The 16,782-nt window shown below is 45.3% G+C and overlaps 1 protein-coding gene across 3 annotated transcripts in view; it reads right to left on the bottom strand.

The window, feature by feature from the left end:
* Positions 1 to 217: 217 nt before the first annotated feature.
* The window catches only part of ACD (ACD shelterin complex subunit and telomerase recruitment factor), a 141,986-nt gene continuing 125,421 nt past the window's right edge, over positions 218 to 16,782 (bottom strand). For all 3 annotated transcript variants that reach the window (XM_073550123.1, XM_073550121.1, XM_073550122.1), the window contains exons 13-14: positions 6,667 to 6,746; positions 218 to 2,383 (exon numbers count right to left, since the gene is read on the bottom strand). In XM_073550123.1, coding sequence (XP_073406224.1) covers positions 6,677 to 6,746 — 70 coding nt within the window. In that variant the 3' untranslated portion in view covers positions 218 to 2,383; positions 6,667 to 6,676. The remainder of the gene's footprint in view (positions 2,384 to 6,666; positions 6,747 to 16,782) is intronic.

The raw sequence follows: 16,782 nt of genomic DNA, 5'->3' as shown, positions 1-16,782 counted from the left end.
TTTATGCACACTGTGTGGTTCAGAACGGAGGGGGGCATTTGCAGAATTTCTTTTTTTTTTGGGGGGAGGGGTGAGCTATTATTTTTTCATTTATTTTGGAAGAGAAATTGGAATGCTCTCCGCTGAGTAGTTTGTGGTGCAGGTGAAGTGGGATGTAAAATCCCTGGAACTATTTAATAGATAGCAATTCATTGCACACTTCTTTCAATATGCAACATTTTTTAGAATATGCAACATTTTTTATTTCATGTGTAGAAAATCAGACATATGTACAGACATTCTAAAGGTGAGCGACAAACTATTTGAATGTTTCGACCCCTTCCAAGTCTTTTTCCTAATGTCGCTATGGAGAAAGAAAAGATGGATATGTATTTACACATATATATATATATTTTATATACACACACGCATTATATACAATATTTACACAGTAATCCAAGCATGGATTAAGACCTATGCGGGGACAGCTCATACAAGGATAACAACCCTTTAAGGTAATTCAGGTACAGGTATGTGTCGCTTAAAGGGAATCTGTCACCCCATTTTTCGAGTATCAGCTGCTGACACCGACATCAGGGGCTTATCTACAGCATTCTGCTGTGTAACCTGAAAGATAAGAAAAAGGAGTTAGATTATACTCACCTCGGCGTGCGGTCAGGTCCGATGGGTGTCACCGTCCAGTCCGGCACCTCCCATCTTCATACAATGCCGTCCTCTTCTTTCCTTCCTGTCGTGGCTCCTGCGCAGGCGCACTGCTCTGCCCTGTTGAGGGCAGAGCAGTGCGCAGGCGCCGGGACGGGCAGGAATGAAGAGGACGTCATCGCTGCAGGATGGGAGGCGCCGGACCGGATGGCGACACCCATCGGACCGGACGCCGGGGTGAGAATAATCTAACTCGTTTTTCTTATCTTTCAGGTTACATCGGGGGCTTATCTATAGCATTACAGAATGCTGTAGATAAGCCCCTGATGTCGGTGCCGGCAGCTCATATTCGAAACAAGGGATGACAGATTTTCTTAAAATTCAGATAAGCAGTGTGATGTCGCCACAAAGTATACAATTTATGCAACAATATTATATGTAAATATGGAGAGATCCTGGCAATACTACTTAGAGAAGGTCACACAAAGGGGGCCACTTAAAAAAAATGCCATTGTCAGATGCAAATCATCTGTTGTAATGTAGACTAGGCTTTTCTTAAGTAAAGATATGCAAATGATGAACGAATGCTGGACCGTACCTTTGTCATGTGCATCTGATGTGGATGCTTGTCCGCAATCACACTTCTGGTCATAAATGTTGCCATTAATAAATCGCAGGAATTTTGAATATGACGACCGGCGGCCACCATGCCTCCGCCATTAATAAATTGCAGGAATTTTGAAAATGACGACCGGCGGCCACCATGGCTCCATCCCAGTTCCGTCCATTTAGGTGGAGCTGAGCTGAACTGGCGCTAACAGTCTCAAAATTTCGGTACAACTCAGAGTTGTGCCTAAATTTTGCGACTTTGCAAAGCTTTTCTGGCATGAGAGTTTTGATGAATTGGTCCCATAGAGTTGGGATGCCTTTAAATTAAAAAAGTTTAAGTAAAAGTAGCTTGGAAATTGATTTTTTGCTTACCACACACAAATATCCTGCACATACAAGTATAACAGGACTTGGAGTATGGAATGATAGTTCTGCACATTTTTAATTCAGGATTGCAGAATCCAAAATTGCAGAGCCTAACCAGATTACAGCAAAATGGTTGAAAACATACTAAATGTCATTAACGCATAACAAAAACATTTGGGCTGAAATACACATGCAGTGCCAGAACGTTACTTATTTTGACGATTCTCTCCATGGATGTTTATTCTTTGCAGTGAATATGGCAAAAACTGTGGCAAACCACATTCAAAACCCACATACAAGACTTGTAGCTTTTTCTGCAGATGTGCCTCAAAATCCCAAGCGTGGATGCACCTTAAAAGTAGAGTGAAACATTGCCAGGGAATGACTGACTGATTAAAAGGTTTAAGCAGGGCCAAACGGCAACTTCACATTACATCGAAGCTCAAAAACATTTGAATGAGGTCACATTGCAACCCTGAAGGTACCGTAACAAGCAAGTCGCAAAAATTTCAAATTGTGTACTTTTTTTTTTTACGACTTGTTGTGGTCACAATGGGACATAGCGATGCGATGTAGCAGTGACACCTAGCAATCTTTGGCAGTGTGACTTGTGTTGTGGAAAAAGTCACAGTGTAGCTGCAGACTTGTTCTTACTATTCATTAAATGTGCAGTAAACATAAGCTGTGAAATACTGCATTTTACAGAACTTTTTCTTGGTCTTCTGACAGCATCTTTACAGCCCATTCACACAAGTCCGCCGGAATCCTGGATGAAATAAAGACAACAAAGTTACACACTATAACTTATTAGGAGTGATGAAGCTGCACAAATAGAACTTCAGGGAACCAATGTGTTAATGTGGCAGCTAAGAGCCTGCTGAAGGTCCCCTTATCTGTCATCTTAGTTCTCCTCTGAAGCTCAGCTATAAGATGGGGTCAGATGAACGTATGAAAAATCATCCGAGTTTCATCCATTTTGTCATCTGTGTGCCACCCATTTGTCTATTTTATACATGACTGTGAACATTCATTTCTGTACATTTAAAATAAAAAATAAAAACAGTATTGTCCATTGAGAATCCAAATGGCCATATCCTTTTCTTCTTTATCATCATCTGCTGAGGCCTGCTTATCATCTTAAGTTGTAGGCCAATCCCATTGGAGGATTTGGCTAACTTTGGCCTAATGGATATGAGAGCCTAAGAGAGTAGGGCTCCCAAATGCTAAGTCACCTAAAATTCACTTATCCTCTGTTGTATTACTCATGCAGAATACTAAACTATCCCTGGAAAAATATCAGAACAAGAAGGCTATAACCAGAGCTTCATGGAATGGGTTTTCATAGTTGAGCAGCTGCACACAAGTCTGAGATCACCATGTCCAAGTCTGATACGTGAAGTGCTGCAAAGTATGGCGTATCTGGAGTTGTCAATCCGGTTTGGCAGATGCCTGGAACACGTTGTCTTCTGGAATGTACTTGGAAGCAGGAAGCAGCGCCTACTCGACGTGAAACGGCTGTCGTCCATTCACTACCTCTATGTACACACATAAGAGAGACATCTAGAGAGGTGCAGGTAGAAGAGGGTTGGGGATGGCTCTGGACTTGTCACTTTTCTCCATATAGTCCCAGGCTGGATGTTTAAACTATAGGCCTGAATCATTAAGACTGGCAGACTGGCGTTTTGTACTTCAAAAGTCGCAATTATTGTGCACACATTCATGTTGCGCAAACGTTTTTCGACATTTTAGGGTGTTTTATGCTAGTATTCTGATGTTGATAAATCAGGCCCTTTGTTTTCTCTGTAGCCAGGTATGTTTTTCTCTGAAGCATGCTAGTATTTCAATAATTTATATTTTTCAGATAAAAAAAAAAAAAAAAAAAAAAAAATCTGAAACATGGTGGGTAAACTGATGATTGGTTGGCATGGTTCACAATTTATATAGGTTACATTGGTAAATGAGTCATTTGATCTTCAGAACTAAGGAAACCCCGGTCGCGTTTAAGTAGAGTGGTGGTCACACATATACACATCCACCTCAAAGTCTGTGGTGCTGACAAACGCAGGAACATGGCAAAGGTGGTGCAGAAATTATATTCTTACATAAGTAGTATTTATTTTTTGTCACTTGGAGACAGGCCCAGATTGGTAATATAACCAACCGGGCATTTTCCCGCTGGGCCGCTGTCATGTGGGCCGCGGGCGGCAGCGCCCGATCATCTGGCCGCTTGCCAGCTGATGCTGCCACTGGCCTGGCTGTTGCTCCTGCTGCCAGCCCTCTGCGGGCACGGCGGTTATAGTTTCCAACCCTCCCGCACTGCAGGGAGATAAGCCACCACGCCCCCCCCCCACGCACCCCATCCTCGCCGTAGCATGAGACCTCCCCCCCGCAGCCACTCATCGTCGCTTGCCTGCTCTCTTCTCTGTTCACAGGACCTGTGATGAGGTCACAGGAGGGGAGGAGTCAGGGGTCACATAATCAGGAGCCTTAGTCCAGACCCCTGATCATGTGACCCCTGACTACGCCCCTCCTGTGACCTCATCAAAGGTCCTGTGCGCTTAGCCTTGCCTTTTGGTGTCTGCAAGACTCTGCTGTGCTGTTGTCATGGTGCTGGATGAGGTAGGTACCGTATGTGTGGGGTCAGGAGGGGTTTACAGGGTAGATGTAGCAGAGCAATGTGTATGTACGAGGTGTACGGAGCGGAGCCGTGTGTGCATGAGGTGTACGGAGCGGAGCCGTATGTGTACGAGGTGTACGGAGCGGAGCAGCGTGTGCACGAGGTGTACGGAGCGGAGCAGCGTGTGCACGAGGTGTACGGAGCGGAGCAGCGTGTGCACGAGGTGGAGCCATGTGTGTACGGGATGTACGGAGCGGAGCCGTGTGTATGGGGTATACGGAGCGGAGCCGTGTGTGTACGGAATGTACGAAGCGGAGCCATATGTGTACGGGATGTACGGAGCGGAGCCAAGTGTGTACGAAGCATACAAAGCGGGCTTTTCCCACGGACACAGGAAAACATGGCGGAGCCCCGAGGAGCATTTTAAAACACACACACATGACGTTCCACCTGAAGTGATGTGCTGGAAGCTGACCGGAAATGAGAATTTCTTGAGGAGATTGTGACGGAACCAGGAATGCTTGAGAACCATCACCGTGTCCTCCTCCGACAGCGCAGACAGCAGGATCACCTTCAAATCGGGGATGCAGGCCAAGTGAGCGGATCATGATATGTCCTGCATCGGGAGGCTCAGGTGAGCACTACAATGGGAGCCGGGCTGCTATAGTATCTTTATAGAATCTTTCTTTATTTATCTCTTTTTCTTTCTTTCTCTGTTCTTTCTCATTCTCTGTTCTGTCTTTCCCTCATTTTCTTTCTCTCTCTCTGTTCTTTCTTTCTCTCTCTGTTCCTTTCCTCTTTCTTTCTCTCTGTTCTTTTTCTTTCCTCGTTCTTTCTTTATTTTCTTTACTTCTTTCTTTCTCTTTGTTCTTTCTTTCTCTCTCGCTCTCCTTTCTTTCTCTCTTTTTTCTCTCTCTCTCTGTTTTCTCTCTTCCTTAGTGCCGGTCAGTGTGCCCATAATGCCAGCCACTGTGCCCTCAGTACCAGTCAGTGTGATCAGCAGTGCTAAATGGGTGAGATTCAGCGTGGACATGGGTGTGACTAGTTGCGAAATGGGTGTGACCGGGCGTGGCCTAAAACTTGCACGCGCCGCAGCCTTTGTCCCTCTTTCCCTTCTTCAAAAGTTGGGAGGTATGATAGGGGCAGCTATGACCAGGGGGTCTGGTTGCCCAATGGATAGCAGTTCTGCCAGGAATTCTGTCACCGTGCATACAAAAGGGGACAGAGCTTTGGGAGGAGTACTGTACCTAAAAGCAATAAATAAGACTGAGCTGAAATACTGGGCACAGCTCTGACTACATGTTATATAGTCGTGTTAATCTCCTCTCACTTCTTGTAACCTACAAGTGTACAGATATTATATAGTCACCATGTGACTAGTGGGCCTGTGTAATTTCAAATGCCAGGGCTGAATTTTAGTCCCAGTCTGGCCCTGCTTGGAGAACTTTAGTATTATTAGATGATTTTCCTTCCTACCTTCAAAAGAACAATTTGGTTTTTTATGTCTGTCTGAAAATCCAGTAGGGCAATCTAGCATCAGTTAAAGAGATCGTCTTAAGTTTGGAAGGTATCCGCTATCCACAGGATAGTTTCCCAATGACTGCTGAGACCCCCACCAATCCTGAGGTTTCCTTGTGAATGGAGAGGTGGTCGATCAAGTGCAAATTCTCTCCATTCATTGTTAGAAGCAGTGCTGAAGATTAGCCAAACACTGCACTTGGCATCTCTGGTGGTTCTATGAAAGTGAACTTGACAGCTGACACATGCCTGACCAACGGTCATGTATGTTCTTAGCCAGGTAAGTTCGACTACGAAACACTGTGGCATTTCAGAGAAACAGGTTTTAAAATCCGCAGGTCTCTGACTACATGCGGACGTAGGCAGAGACCTGTCAATCCAGAGCAGTGAGTGGGGAGACGTCATTGGGACCCGCGTGTCCTATTAGTTTCCAGCGCTGCTCAGTACCCCAATTACTTTTAAAGTATATTTTTCATTGAAAAGTTGCACAGTTTCAGAGTCAAACAGGCACTGGCTATATATCTCAGCCAGGTATGAGACATGTTGCCCGTGGATGAAGCAGCATTTATCAGCTGTCCGTTTCAATTTAAGAATGAATGGAGTGGATGTAAGCATGATCGACCACCACTTATTGACATGAAATTGGTGAGCGTCCCTGGCCCACAGCAATTGGGGGACAACCCGTTTAACTTTTTATTCCAAAATTTGCATCAACAAGGAAACTATAAGTAGAATACAAGAAATTGTTCTTACTGGTGATCTAATGTGCAGTTGTAAAAAAATAAATATTTTGTTGGATTTTAGAAAATAAAAATCCCCACTTTACCTCCATATTATTATAGTATGTGTTGTACTTTTTATGTACATGTGTCACAAGCTTATCTTGTAGGTTTATTTATTCACATATAACTCACTGTATAGCTTTTACATGGGCACAGAGGTCTTCAGAAGGCGACTTGTACTTATACTGAAAGGGTGTTCCATCCCGATGGACCTGTAGAAAAAGAAATATAATCACTACCATATTTTACTAATATTATTTGAACTTTTTTATATACATATATTTATTAAAGTTCCTTTTTCAAATGCATAACTATAGCTTACTATAGTGGATGCAATCTGGCCATACACTAAAGATTTTCATGCCTGAAAAAGGCAATTTAGACCATTTTCTGTGACCATGGGTGCCACCCATTGACAAGTGAGTGTGACAGATACTTGCCAATAATTAGGTGTTGAGAAAGTTGATCCACCATGTTGGATGTAGTCAGCAGTACATGAAAGTATTAAGTTACGTACCGGTAACGGTATTTTTCGGAAGCCCATGACAGCACCACGAGAGAGGGGATCCGCCCTTTAGGAACAGGAAACCTACAGATACAAAAAGGGCGGCACCTCTCCCACGCATCAGTTGGTTTACAGAGCTTGAGAGGCTACCATGGTTAGTACACAACATATAATATATACAACCTATCTACCCTATATAGCAGAAACATTTTCTTTTTTTTTTTTTTTTTTTTTTCTTTTACACCATCTCCCACATACCGTAAATTGTGGACAATCTTCTAAAGGAGTGCACCCCTATATGTGAACAAGGGAGGGAACTAAGGGTGCTGTCATGGGCTTCCGAAAAATACCGTTACCGGTACGTAACTTAATACTTTATTCGGACTCCCATGACAGCACCACGAGAGAATTACAGAGATGTAAACTAACTTAGGGCGGGACTACAGCCTGCAGCACCCTTAGCCCGAAGGTGAGATCTGAAGAGGCACCCATATCTAATCGATAGTGGTTAAAAAAGGTGGAAGGAGATGACCAGGTGGCCGCCTTACATATCTGATCAATTGACACTCCAGATCTTTCTGCCCAAGACGATGCCATGGCACGAGTGGAATGCGCCCTCAGGTTCTGCGGAGCCGGACCTCCACCTGCTGTGTAGGCAAGAGAGATAGCCTCCCTAATCCACCTCGCTAATGTGCGTTTTGATACTCTACAACCTTTCCTGGGACCTTGGAAGGATAGGAATAATGCATTCTCCTTCTTCCAAGGATCCGTGGCTGCTAAATATTTAAGTAAGCATCTCCTAATATCTAATGCCTGAAGTTTTTGCTCCTTAGGGTTGGTCGGATTAGGGAGGAAGGAAGGCAGAACTATCTCTTGTGTCCTGTGAAATTGTGATGCTACCTTGGGAAGGTATGCTGGATCTGGCCTTAGGATTACTCTATCCTGTAAGAACTCTGTGTAAGGGGGCAATCTGGAAAGTGCCTGTATGTCGCTCACTCTACATGCGGATGTTATCGCCACCAGAAAAGCTGCCTTAAGAGATATAATCTTTAATGAGGCCGAATCCAGAGGTTCAAATGGTCTTTCTGTCAAGGCCGTAAGGACTAAATTTAAGTCCCAAGGTACACATCTGTCTTTGTGTATGGGTCTCGATCTAGCCGCTGCTTTGATGAACCTTGCTACCCAATAGTTATTGGCAATATCACATGCAAACAAGGCCCCTAAGGCTGAAACTTGTACTTTTAATGTACTTGTGGAGAGACCCAATTCGAGACCCTTCTGGAGAAATTCCAGAATATGTTTCGTGGGAATTCCGTCTCTGGCGTCAAACTGAAAGGTGGACAGGAATCGCTTCCAGGTCCTAGCATAAATGTTAGTGGTAGTCAATTTCCTGCTTTTTAGGAGGGTATCAATTAACTTGTTGGAGAACCCTCTATCCTCTAACAGTGACCTTTCAAAGACCACGCCGTCAAATGGAGTCTCGCTACTTGTGGGTGGCTGACTGGCCCCTGGTAGAGGAGATCTGGAAGGTTCGGCAGCACCCAGGGATCGCATACAGACATGGTCCTCAACCACGCGAACCAGGTCCTCCTGGGCCAAAAGGGGGCAATTAATATAACTCTTGCCCGATCTTCCCTGATCTTCCTTACTACCAGAGGTAGAAGATTTAATGGCGGGAAGGCGTATGCCAGAGAAAAGTTCCATCTTATCAGGAGGGCGTCCACTGCCAGTGGATTTTCCCTGGGATTCAGAGAACAGAACGATTTTTCTTTTCTGTTTTCTCTGGTGGCAAAGAGGTCTACCTCTGGCCGACCCCATCTGCGGACAATCTGGTGGTAAATATCCCTGTTCAAAGCCCATTCTCCTTGCTTTAGAGTCTTGCGGCTTAGAAAGTCTGCCTTTACGTTGTCCTTTCCTCTGATGTGGAGCGCCGTCAAAGATAGAAAACTTCCCTCTGCTATTTGAAGGAGACGTTCTGTTGTCCGCATCAGGGCGTCGGAGCGGGTTCCACCTTGGTGGTTGATATATGCTACCGCTACCTGGTTGTCCGAGAGTATCCTCACGTGATGGCCCTGTAGGTACATAATGAGTTTTTTGACTGCCTGCTCTATCGCCAGTAGCTCTCTTTGGTTGGATGAGATCTCCGTATCCGAATCCCACTGTCCCTGTACCACTATGTCCCCCATATGGGCCCCCCAACCGAAGGGACTAGCGTCTGTGGTAATAACACGGGTTATCTGCGTTATCCAGGGCACCCCTGAGGCTAGGTTCTTATCATCGAGCCACCATCTAAGCGATGTGACAGTCGAGGGGCTTAGCAACAGTTGACCTTGTAAGGAGTGTCTTAAGGCCCTGCTATTAAATAGGACATCCTTCTGAAGGGCTCTAGTATGGAATTGTGCCCACCTAACTGCTGGGATGCATGAGGTTAGAGATCCCAACAGGGACATGGCCTGTCTGAGGGTCATAGAAGGATTATCAACCGCCCGAAGAACCTGCTGCTGTATCTTTTGCATTTTATCCAATGGCAACAGACACTGCTGAGTTTCTGAATTTAATAGTAAGCCTAGAAACTTTTGTATTTTTGAGGGCTGGAGTCGGGATTTCTCGTAGTTTAATATCCATCCGAGGTTTCCTAACCTGGACTTAGCTCTTTCTATCTGGGATGTACAATGGCCCACTGATTTTCCCACAATTAAAAAATCATCCAAATATGGAACAATCAGGATGTCCACTTCCCGTAAATGCGCCATCACTTCGGCCACTATTTTTGTAAATACCCGGGGCGCTGCTGAGAGACCAAAGGGAAGGGCTCTATATTGATAATGACGGACTGTGCCGTCTATTGAAACCGCCACCCTCAGGAACTGCTGGAAGTCTGCATGGATAGGTACATGATAGTACGCATCTTTCAAATCTATGACTGCCATAAAACACCCTTTAAACAATATTTTTATTGTCGTATTGATGGACTCCATCTTAAAAGTACGGTTTACCAAAAACTTATTAAGGAAACGTAAGTTAATGATCGTTCTAAATGTCTTATCAGGTTTTTGGATCAGGAATAAGGGAGAGTAGAACCCTCTTCCTCTCTCAGCTTCTGGAACCTCTATCAGGACGTTTTTCTGGCATAGGCTCAAGACCTCCGCTTCTAAAGCTGTTTGTTCGAGGGGTGAAGATCTTAACGGAGTAGATTTAAAGGTATCCCGCGGGACCTGGGTAAACTCCAATCTAAGCCCGGTGGATATTACATTGCGCACCCAGTCACTATTTGTAATCTGTGACCATGCCGGAAGAAAGGGTGATAGTCTACCTCCCACGGGAATTGCTAGTCATTGATCTTGTCTCTTTTGATCTCTAGACGAGCGTCCAAACATGTAGCCCGTACCTCTTCTCCTTCTATCTTCCCATCTGGGACGGTCTCTAGTAGGCGAAGAATTGCGCCTTCTCCCCAGACGGAATCTCCTTCTACCAAATGGGCGTCGGTAGGATGTAGGCCAGAGATTTGGAAATTTTTTCTTGTCGTCCCCAGCCTTCTCAAGCAGTTCGTCCAGGACTGCGCCGAACAAATATTCCCCCTCACACGGAATAGTACAAAGCTTCGCCCTGGTTTGAATGTCTCCCTGCCAGCACTTTAGCCACAGGGCTCTACGAGCCGCATTAGAGAGACCTGCTGCTCTGGCTGCCATTCTTACTGCATCCGCCGAGGCATCTGCAAGGAAGGCTGCTCCCTCTTGGATTGTTGGTAGGGCCCCAAGAATTGTTTGTCTTGACGTACCCTGTTTTAATTGTGACTCCAACTGGTCCAACCAGACCATCATGGACCTGGCTGTGCATGTTGACGCCACTGCTGGTCTTAAGGAACCGGCTGCCATCTCCCAAGTATTCTTAAGGAAGGTGTCTGCCTTCCTGTCTAGGGGATCTTTAAGGGATCCCATGTCCTCAAAGGGCAGCGAGGATCTTTTCGATGCCTTTGCAATGGCCGCATCTAATTTGGGGGCCTTGTCCCAAGTATTTACTGCCGGATCATCGAAGGGATATCTGCGTTTGAGGGCTGGTGGTAGCGACCCTCTTTTATCCGGTTTTTCCACTCTCTGTGGATTAGATCTTGGATCTTCTGATTTAACGGGAAGACTCTATGCTTCCTCTGCTCCAGCCCCCTGAACATGACATCCTGCATGGATAATTGGGGCTTAGGTTCCTCTACTTCCATTGTCCCTCTGACTGCTTTGACCAGCTTGTCTACCCGGTCAAGAGGCAGACAAAACCGCCCAGAGTCCTCTTCTCCTGAGGAGGACGAGGGAGATGAAGCCTGGGAGTCTCTACTTCTCCTCCATTCTGCCGAGGAATCGGACTCCACCGGGACCCCGCCCTTTATAGTTTCCCGCTGGGACAGTGACTTTAGGGTTTCATTCATTTCCGCCCTAACAATGTCTCTCAAACTCGCTGCTACTGCGGGCGACTCTTCCACCACTGTCTGCTGAATACAGGGGGGGCACAATCTTTTAGGGCATGAGTCCGGTAATGGGCATGCACAGAGTGCGCATTCCCTGTGTTTAGCCTTACTTGAAGCCTTCTTCCCCTAGAATAAAGCACAGAAGGGGGGCCTCGTCACTGAGTGAACTTTCACGAAGATCACTTACCAGTGCCACAATCAAGTACCGGAGGATGAGGGGGGTTCTTCTCAGACGATGCTCCTGTCTGCTTAGAGGAGCTTCTATGGCTGGACTGATCACTTCGTCCCGCACGTTCGCTGCCACGTGACTCTTTCTTTTTATGCTTGACCTGCTGAAGGTCATCCAGGGGCGGCAGGGATGTTTGTCGCTGCTGCCGTCGTTGCTGCTGTTGCCGCCGCTGCTGCTCGCTCTCCATTACTGCTCGCAATAATGTGGCCAAGGCAAGGCACCCTGCCAGGGTCCTGCCTTTATACCCCTCCTCCGGACAGCAGTATGCGTGCCGCGCCCCTCCCCCCCTAACCGGGCCCCCTTCCCCAGCTGGCGCCGCACCCGGTCGGAGAGCCGACGCTCATCGGCGTTTGCGATGGGCGCCGCCATCTTGTTTTTCTCGCGCATGCGCAGTGGCGCCGCCGACCCGGAAGCACCTCCTCCGGCCGCCCCCTGACGTCACCGCGACCCCGCCTGACCGGAAGTCACGCGGGACGCCCGGGAGCTTCGGAATACTGCGCTCCCCGGTCGCAGCCTCCCCCGCAGCGCGCCGGCCACCGCACTAGCGCCGCCGGATCCGGGGGCCCCCCGGGGGGGAATATACTCACCGGCGGCGGCCTTTATTCTGGAGTCGGACATCCTCCGGACGCCGCTCCCTGCTGACTACGCCACTGCCGTGCTACCCATCCTGGGCCACCGTGGCGTCTTCCAGGGATCCGCACCAGGCCGAGGTAGGAGACCCCCCCGCTACCTGTATCGGCCGGCCGGCCTGGGATCCTGGTCTTCTGTAGGATCCCGTCCCTTCAGGAACAGGAAACCAACTGGTGCGTGGGAGAGGTGCCGCCCTTTTTGTATCTGTAGGTTTCCTGTTCCTAAAGGGCGGATCCCCTCTCTCGTGGTGCTGTCATGGGAGTCCGAATAAAAGTACTTATTTTCTACTGAAAGACTTGCATCCCAACAAATAGCAGAAATAAAAAAGTTGATCTACTGTGTTGGAATTGCTCAGTTGTTGGCTGCTGTAGTTGAAAAGTGATTTATTCTGAATTATAGATTTTCAACCCACCAATGACAACCAAAACCAGGCAACAGGTCCTGGCAGACATTTGACTGGTGAAATGACTCACAGACCAACCATGAAAAATTTGAAACAGCCTAAAGTTTTTACACATCAACAAACAATACTTCTGCCATCAAGAAATACTTTTCTTGTACAGGTTTTCAGCCTTCTGTGAATATACAAGGGTGGGTTTACACCTCCCGAACTGCTGCATTAAAGGACTGATCGGCTACAGGTCTGTTGATCGGCTAGAGCTTAATAGCTTGTTTAGACAGGCAGACTGCATGTCCTATGCGCACAGAACTATGAGCAATAGATAGTTCAGTGTGTTTAGGCTCATAATACTCTCAGTAGCACAAGTCCTGTTAACATGCATGCAAAAAATTTCTCCCACGCATCACCCGTACTCTGGAACTTGTATCGTTTAAGATTACTGTACTTGTTTTTATTATATATACTCCTCCTCACATGTAAAGTGCCATAGAATAAATGGTGCTATAATAATAATTATAATATTAAAACACAAGACGATGTGCAGCTGAGGGCAATGATGTTTTTAGACTGCTTAAAAATAATTTCACCTGACGAAGAGCGTTGTGCTAGTACGTTGGGTGATGGACAGCACAATAGGGAATTTAGATTGTGAGCCTCATCAGGGACAGTGCCAATAATGTCTGTAAAGCGCTGCGGAATTAATGGCACTATATAAATGAGTAAAATAAATAAAACATAATTTCACAACCCCACGACACATTGGTTCTTTGCATTTGGAGCTTATTGTACATCTTTTAACCTATTAAATAAATGAAAAAAGTGGGGTCCCTCCCATTTCTTGGAACCAGCAAACTTAAATAAGACAGCTGATATTATGAGGTTGGGAAGGTCAATGGCTATTGGGCTCTTTCCAGCCTAAAAATACCACCGCACAGCCACCCCAGAAGTGGAGCATCACATGGGATGCTCCAATTCTGAAGATTCACTTTGACTCTTCCAGATTGCCCTGACAATCGGGGTAATGGCGCTTGGCGTTCATGTCAGCTGTGAAGTGTCCAAAAACAGCCGACATCAAGCCGTGGTGTTAGTAATGGAGAGGGATCTATCAGACACCCCCCCATTACTAATTCAGTGATAACCCCCCAAAAAAACCCCAACACACACACACAAAATACTTTAAACACTCTCTCACACTTTCCATTGTTCACCATTTTAAAAATAAAAAAAAAATCTCACTCAGGTCCGACTTAGTCCACCAAATTCAACGTACAAAGCCTATGGAGCCTTGTCCTGATGCTCCATAAGCTTTGGAAACAGCCACTTCCGAGACATAACCTCAGTGCGGTCACCTCCCTTCAGAGTCGCTGGGTCTCACACATTAAAGTTTTCTTTTTTTGTGTTATTACTAGATAAGTAATGGAGGTGTCTCCATTACTAACACCAGGGCTTGATTTCAGCTATGTTTTTGAACAATTCACAGATGACATCAATCCCAAAGCACCATTACCCCGATTGCCAACGCACCAGGGCAATCGGGAAGAGCCAATGTAAAGCGCCAGAATTAGAGCATCTAATGTGATGCGCCACTTCTCAGGCGGCTGTCGGCTGGCATTTTTAGGCTGGGAAGGGTCCAATAACTATGGATCTTCCCAAACTGATAATATCAGCTTCCAGTTGTCTGCTTTACCTTTGCTGGCTAGAAAAAAAATGGGGGGAACCCCATGTCACCTTTTTCATTCATTTATTTATTTGGTTAATACTTAGCAGTACAATAAGCTATATGCAAGGCACTTTTATATGTCGTGGACTTGTCAAATTATCCCTCTCTCTATAATATACAGTGGGGCAAAAAAGTATTTAGTCAGTCAGCAATAGTGCAAGTTCCACCACTTAAAAAGATGAGAGGCGTCTGTAATTTACATCATAGGTAGACCTCAACTATGGGAGACAAACTGAGAAAAAAAAATCCAGAAAATCACATTGTCTGTTTTTTTTTTTCATTTTATTCGCATATTATGGTGGAAAATAAGTATTTGGTCAGAAACAAAATTTCATCTCAATACTTTGTGATATATCCTTTGTTGGCAATGACAGAGGTCAAACGTTTTCTGTAAGTCTTCACAAGGTTGCCACACACTGTTGTTGGTATGTTGGCCCATTCCTCCATGCAGATCTCCTCTAGAGCAGTGATGTTTTTGGCTTTTCGCTTGGCAACACGGACTTTCAACTCCCTCCAAAGGTTTTCTATAGGGTTGAGATCTGGAGACTGGCTAGGCCACTCCAGGACCTTGAAATGCTTCTTACGAAGCCACTCCTTCGTTGCCCTGGCGATGTGCTTTGGATCATTGTCATGTTGAAAGACCCAGCCACGTTTCATCTTCAATGCCCTTGCTGATGGAAGGTTTGCACTCAAAATCTCACGATACATGGCCCCATTCATTCTTTCATGTACCCGGATCAGTCGTCCTGGCCCCTTTGCAGAGAAACAGCCCCAAAGCATGATGTTTCCGCCACCATGCTTTACAGTAGGTATGGTGTTTGATGGATGCAACTCAGTATTCTTTTTCCTCCAAACACGACAAGTTGTGTTTCTACCAAACAGTTCCAGTTTGGTTTCATCAGACCATAGGACATTCTCCCAAAACTCCTCTGGATCATCCAAATGCTCTCTAGCAAACTTCAGACGGGCCCGGACATGGACAGGCTTAAGCAGTGGGACACGTCTGGCACTGCAGGATCTGAGTCCATGGTGGCGTAGTGTGTTACTTATGGTAGGCCTTGTTACATTGGTCCCAGCTCTCTGCAGTTCATTCACTAGGTCCCCCCGCGTGGTTCTGGGATTTTTGCTCACCGTTCTTGTGATCATTCTGACCCCACGGGGTGGGATTTTGCGTGGAGCACCAGATCGAGGGAGATTATCAGTGGTCTTGTATGTCTTCCATTTTCTAATTATTGCTCCCACAGTTGATTTCTTCACTCCAAGCTGGTTGGCTATTGCAGATTCAGTCTTCCCAGCCTGGTGCAGGGCTACAATTTTGTTTCTGGTGTCCTTTGACAGCTCTTTGGTCTTCACCATAGTGGAGTTTGGAGTCAGACTGTTTGAGGGTGTGCACAGGTGTCTTTTTATACTGATAACAAGTTTAAACAGGTGCCATTACTACAGGTAATGAGTGGAGGAAAGAGGAGACTCTTAAAGAAGAAGTTACAGGTCTGTGAGAGCCAGAAATCTTGATTGCTTGTTTCTGACCAAATACTTATTTTCCACCATAATATGCAAATAAAATGAAAAAAAAAACCCACAATGTGATTTTCTGGATTTTTTTTTCTCAGTTTGTCTCCCATAGTTGAGGTCTACCTATGATGTAAATTACAGACGCCTCTCATCTTTTTAAGTGGTGGAACTTGCACTATTGCTGACTGACTAAATACTTTTTTGCCCCACTGCATATATATATATTTTTTTTTTGTTTGCACAACCTCACGTCATATTATAAAATTATATTAATATAATTATATATCTGCCGGGGATGTATATATCTGTGTGTATGTACTCAACCTTTACACACAAAATTGAAGTTTCCTCTTCCTCCTGGTGAAATTACATCCTTTCCTATTAACACACCTCCGTTTTATAGAGTAAAAAATGCTACAAAAACTCAGCCAATCTGCAATAATTTTTAGACCTGCGTTTTTTACTGACTTCATTGAACTTAATGAGTGAAAAAATGCTGCAAAAACTAACATGTTGTAGATTTGTATCTGCACCAAATCTGTAAGTCACAAATAGTCAATGTGTGCATGAGACTTCAAGATTCTCATTCACTTTGCTGGCATCAGGAAACCCTTCAGGGTTTTTTGATAAATCTCTGTGGCAAAAATGCAAAGTGTGCACACAGCCTAATTCTTCTCCAGTAATGGTTCGCTGCAACAATTCTAGACAATTTTCTGTAAACTAAGATGAACATTTAATCATTAACACTAGATAGGTAATTGATTAATCCTATTATATTAACTAGGTTAAAAAAAAA

This window comes from Dendrobates tinctorius, unplaced genomic scaffold (genome assembly GCF_039654945.1).
Source record: "Dendrobates tinctorius isolate UK_male_01 unplaced genomic scaffold, ASM3965494v1 ptg000163l, whole genome shotgun sequence".
Lineage (NCBI taxonomy): Eukaryota > Metazoa > Chordata > Amphibia > Anura > Dendrobatidae > Dendrobates > Dendrobates tinctorius.
The sequence above is the reverse complement of the archived record's forward strand: the minus strand, read 5'-3'. Positions and strand labels throughout refer to the sequence as shown.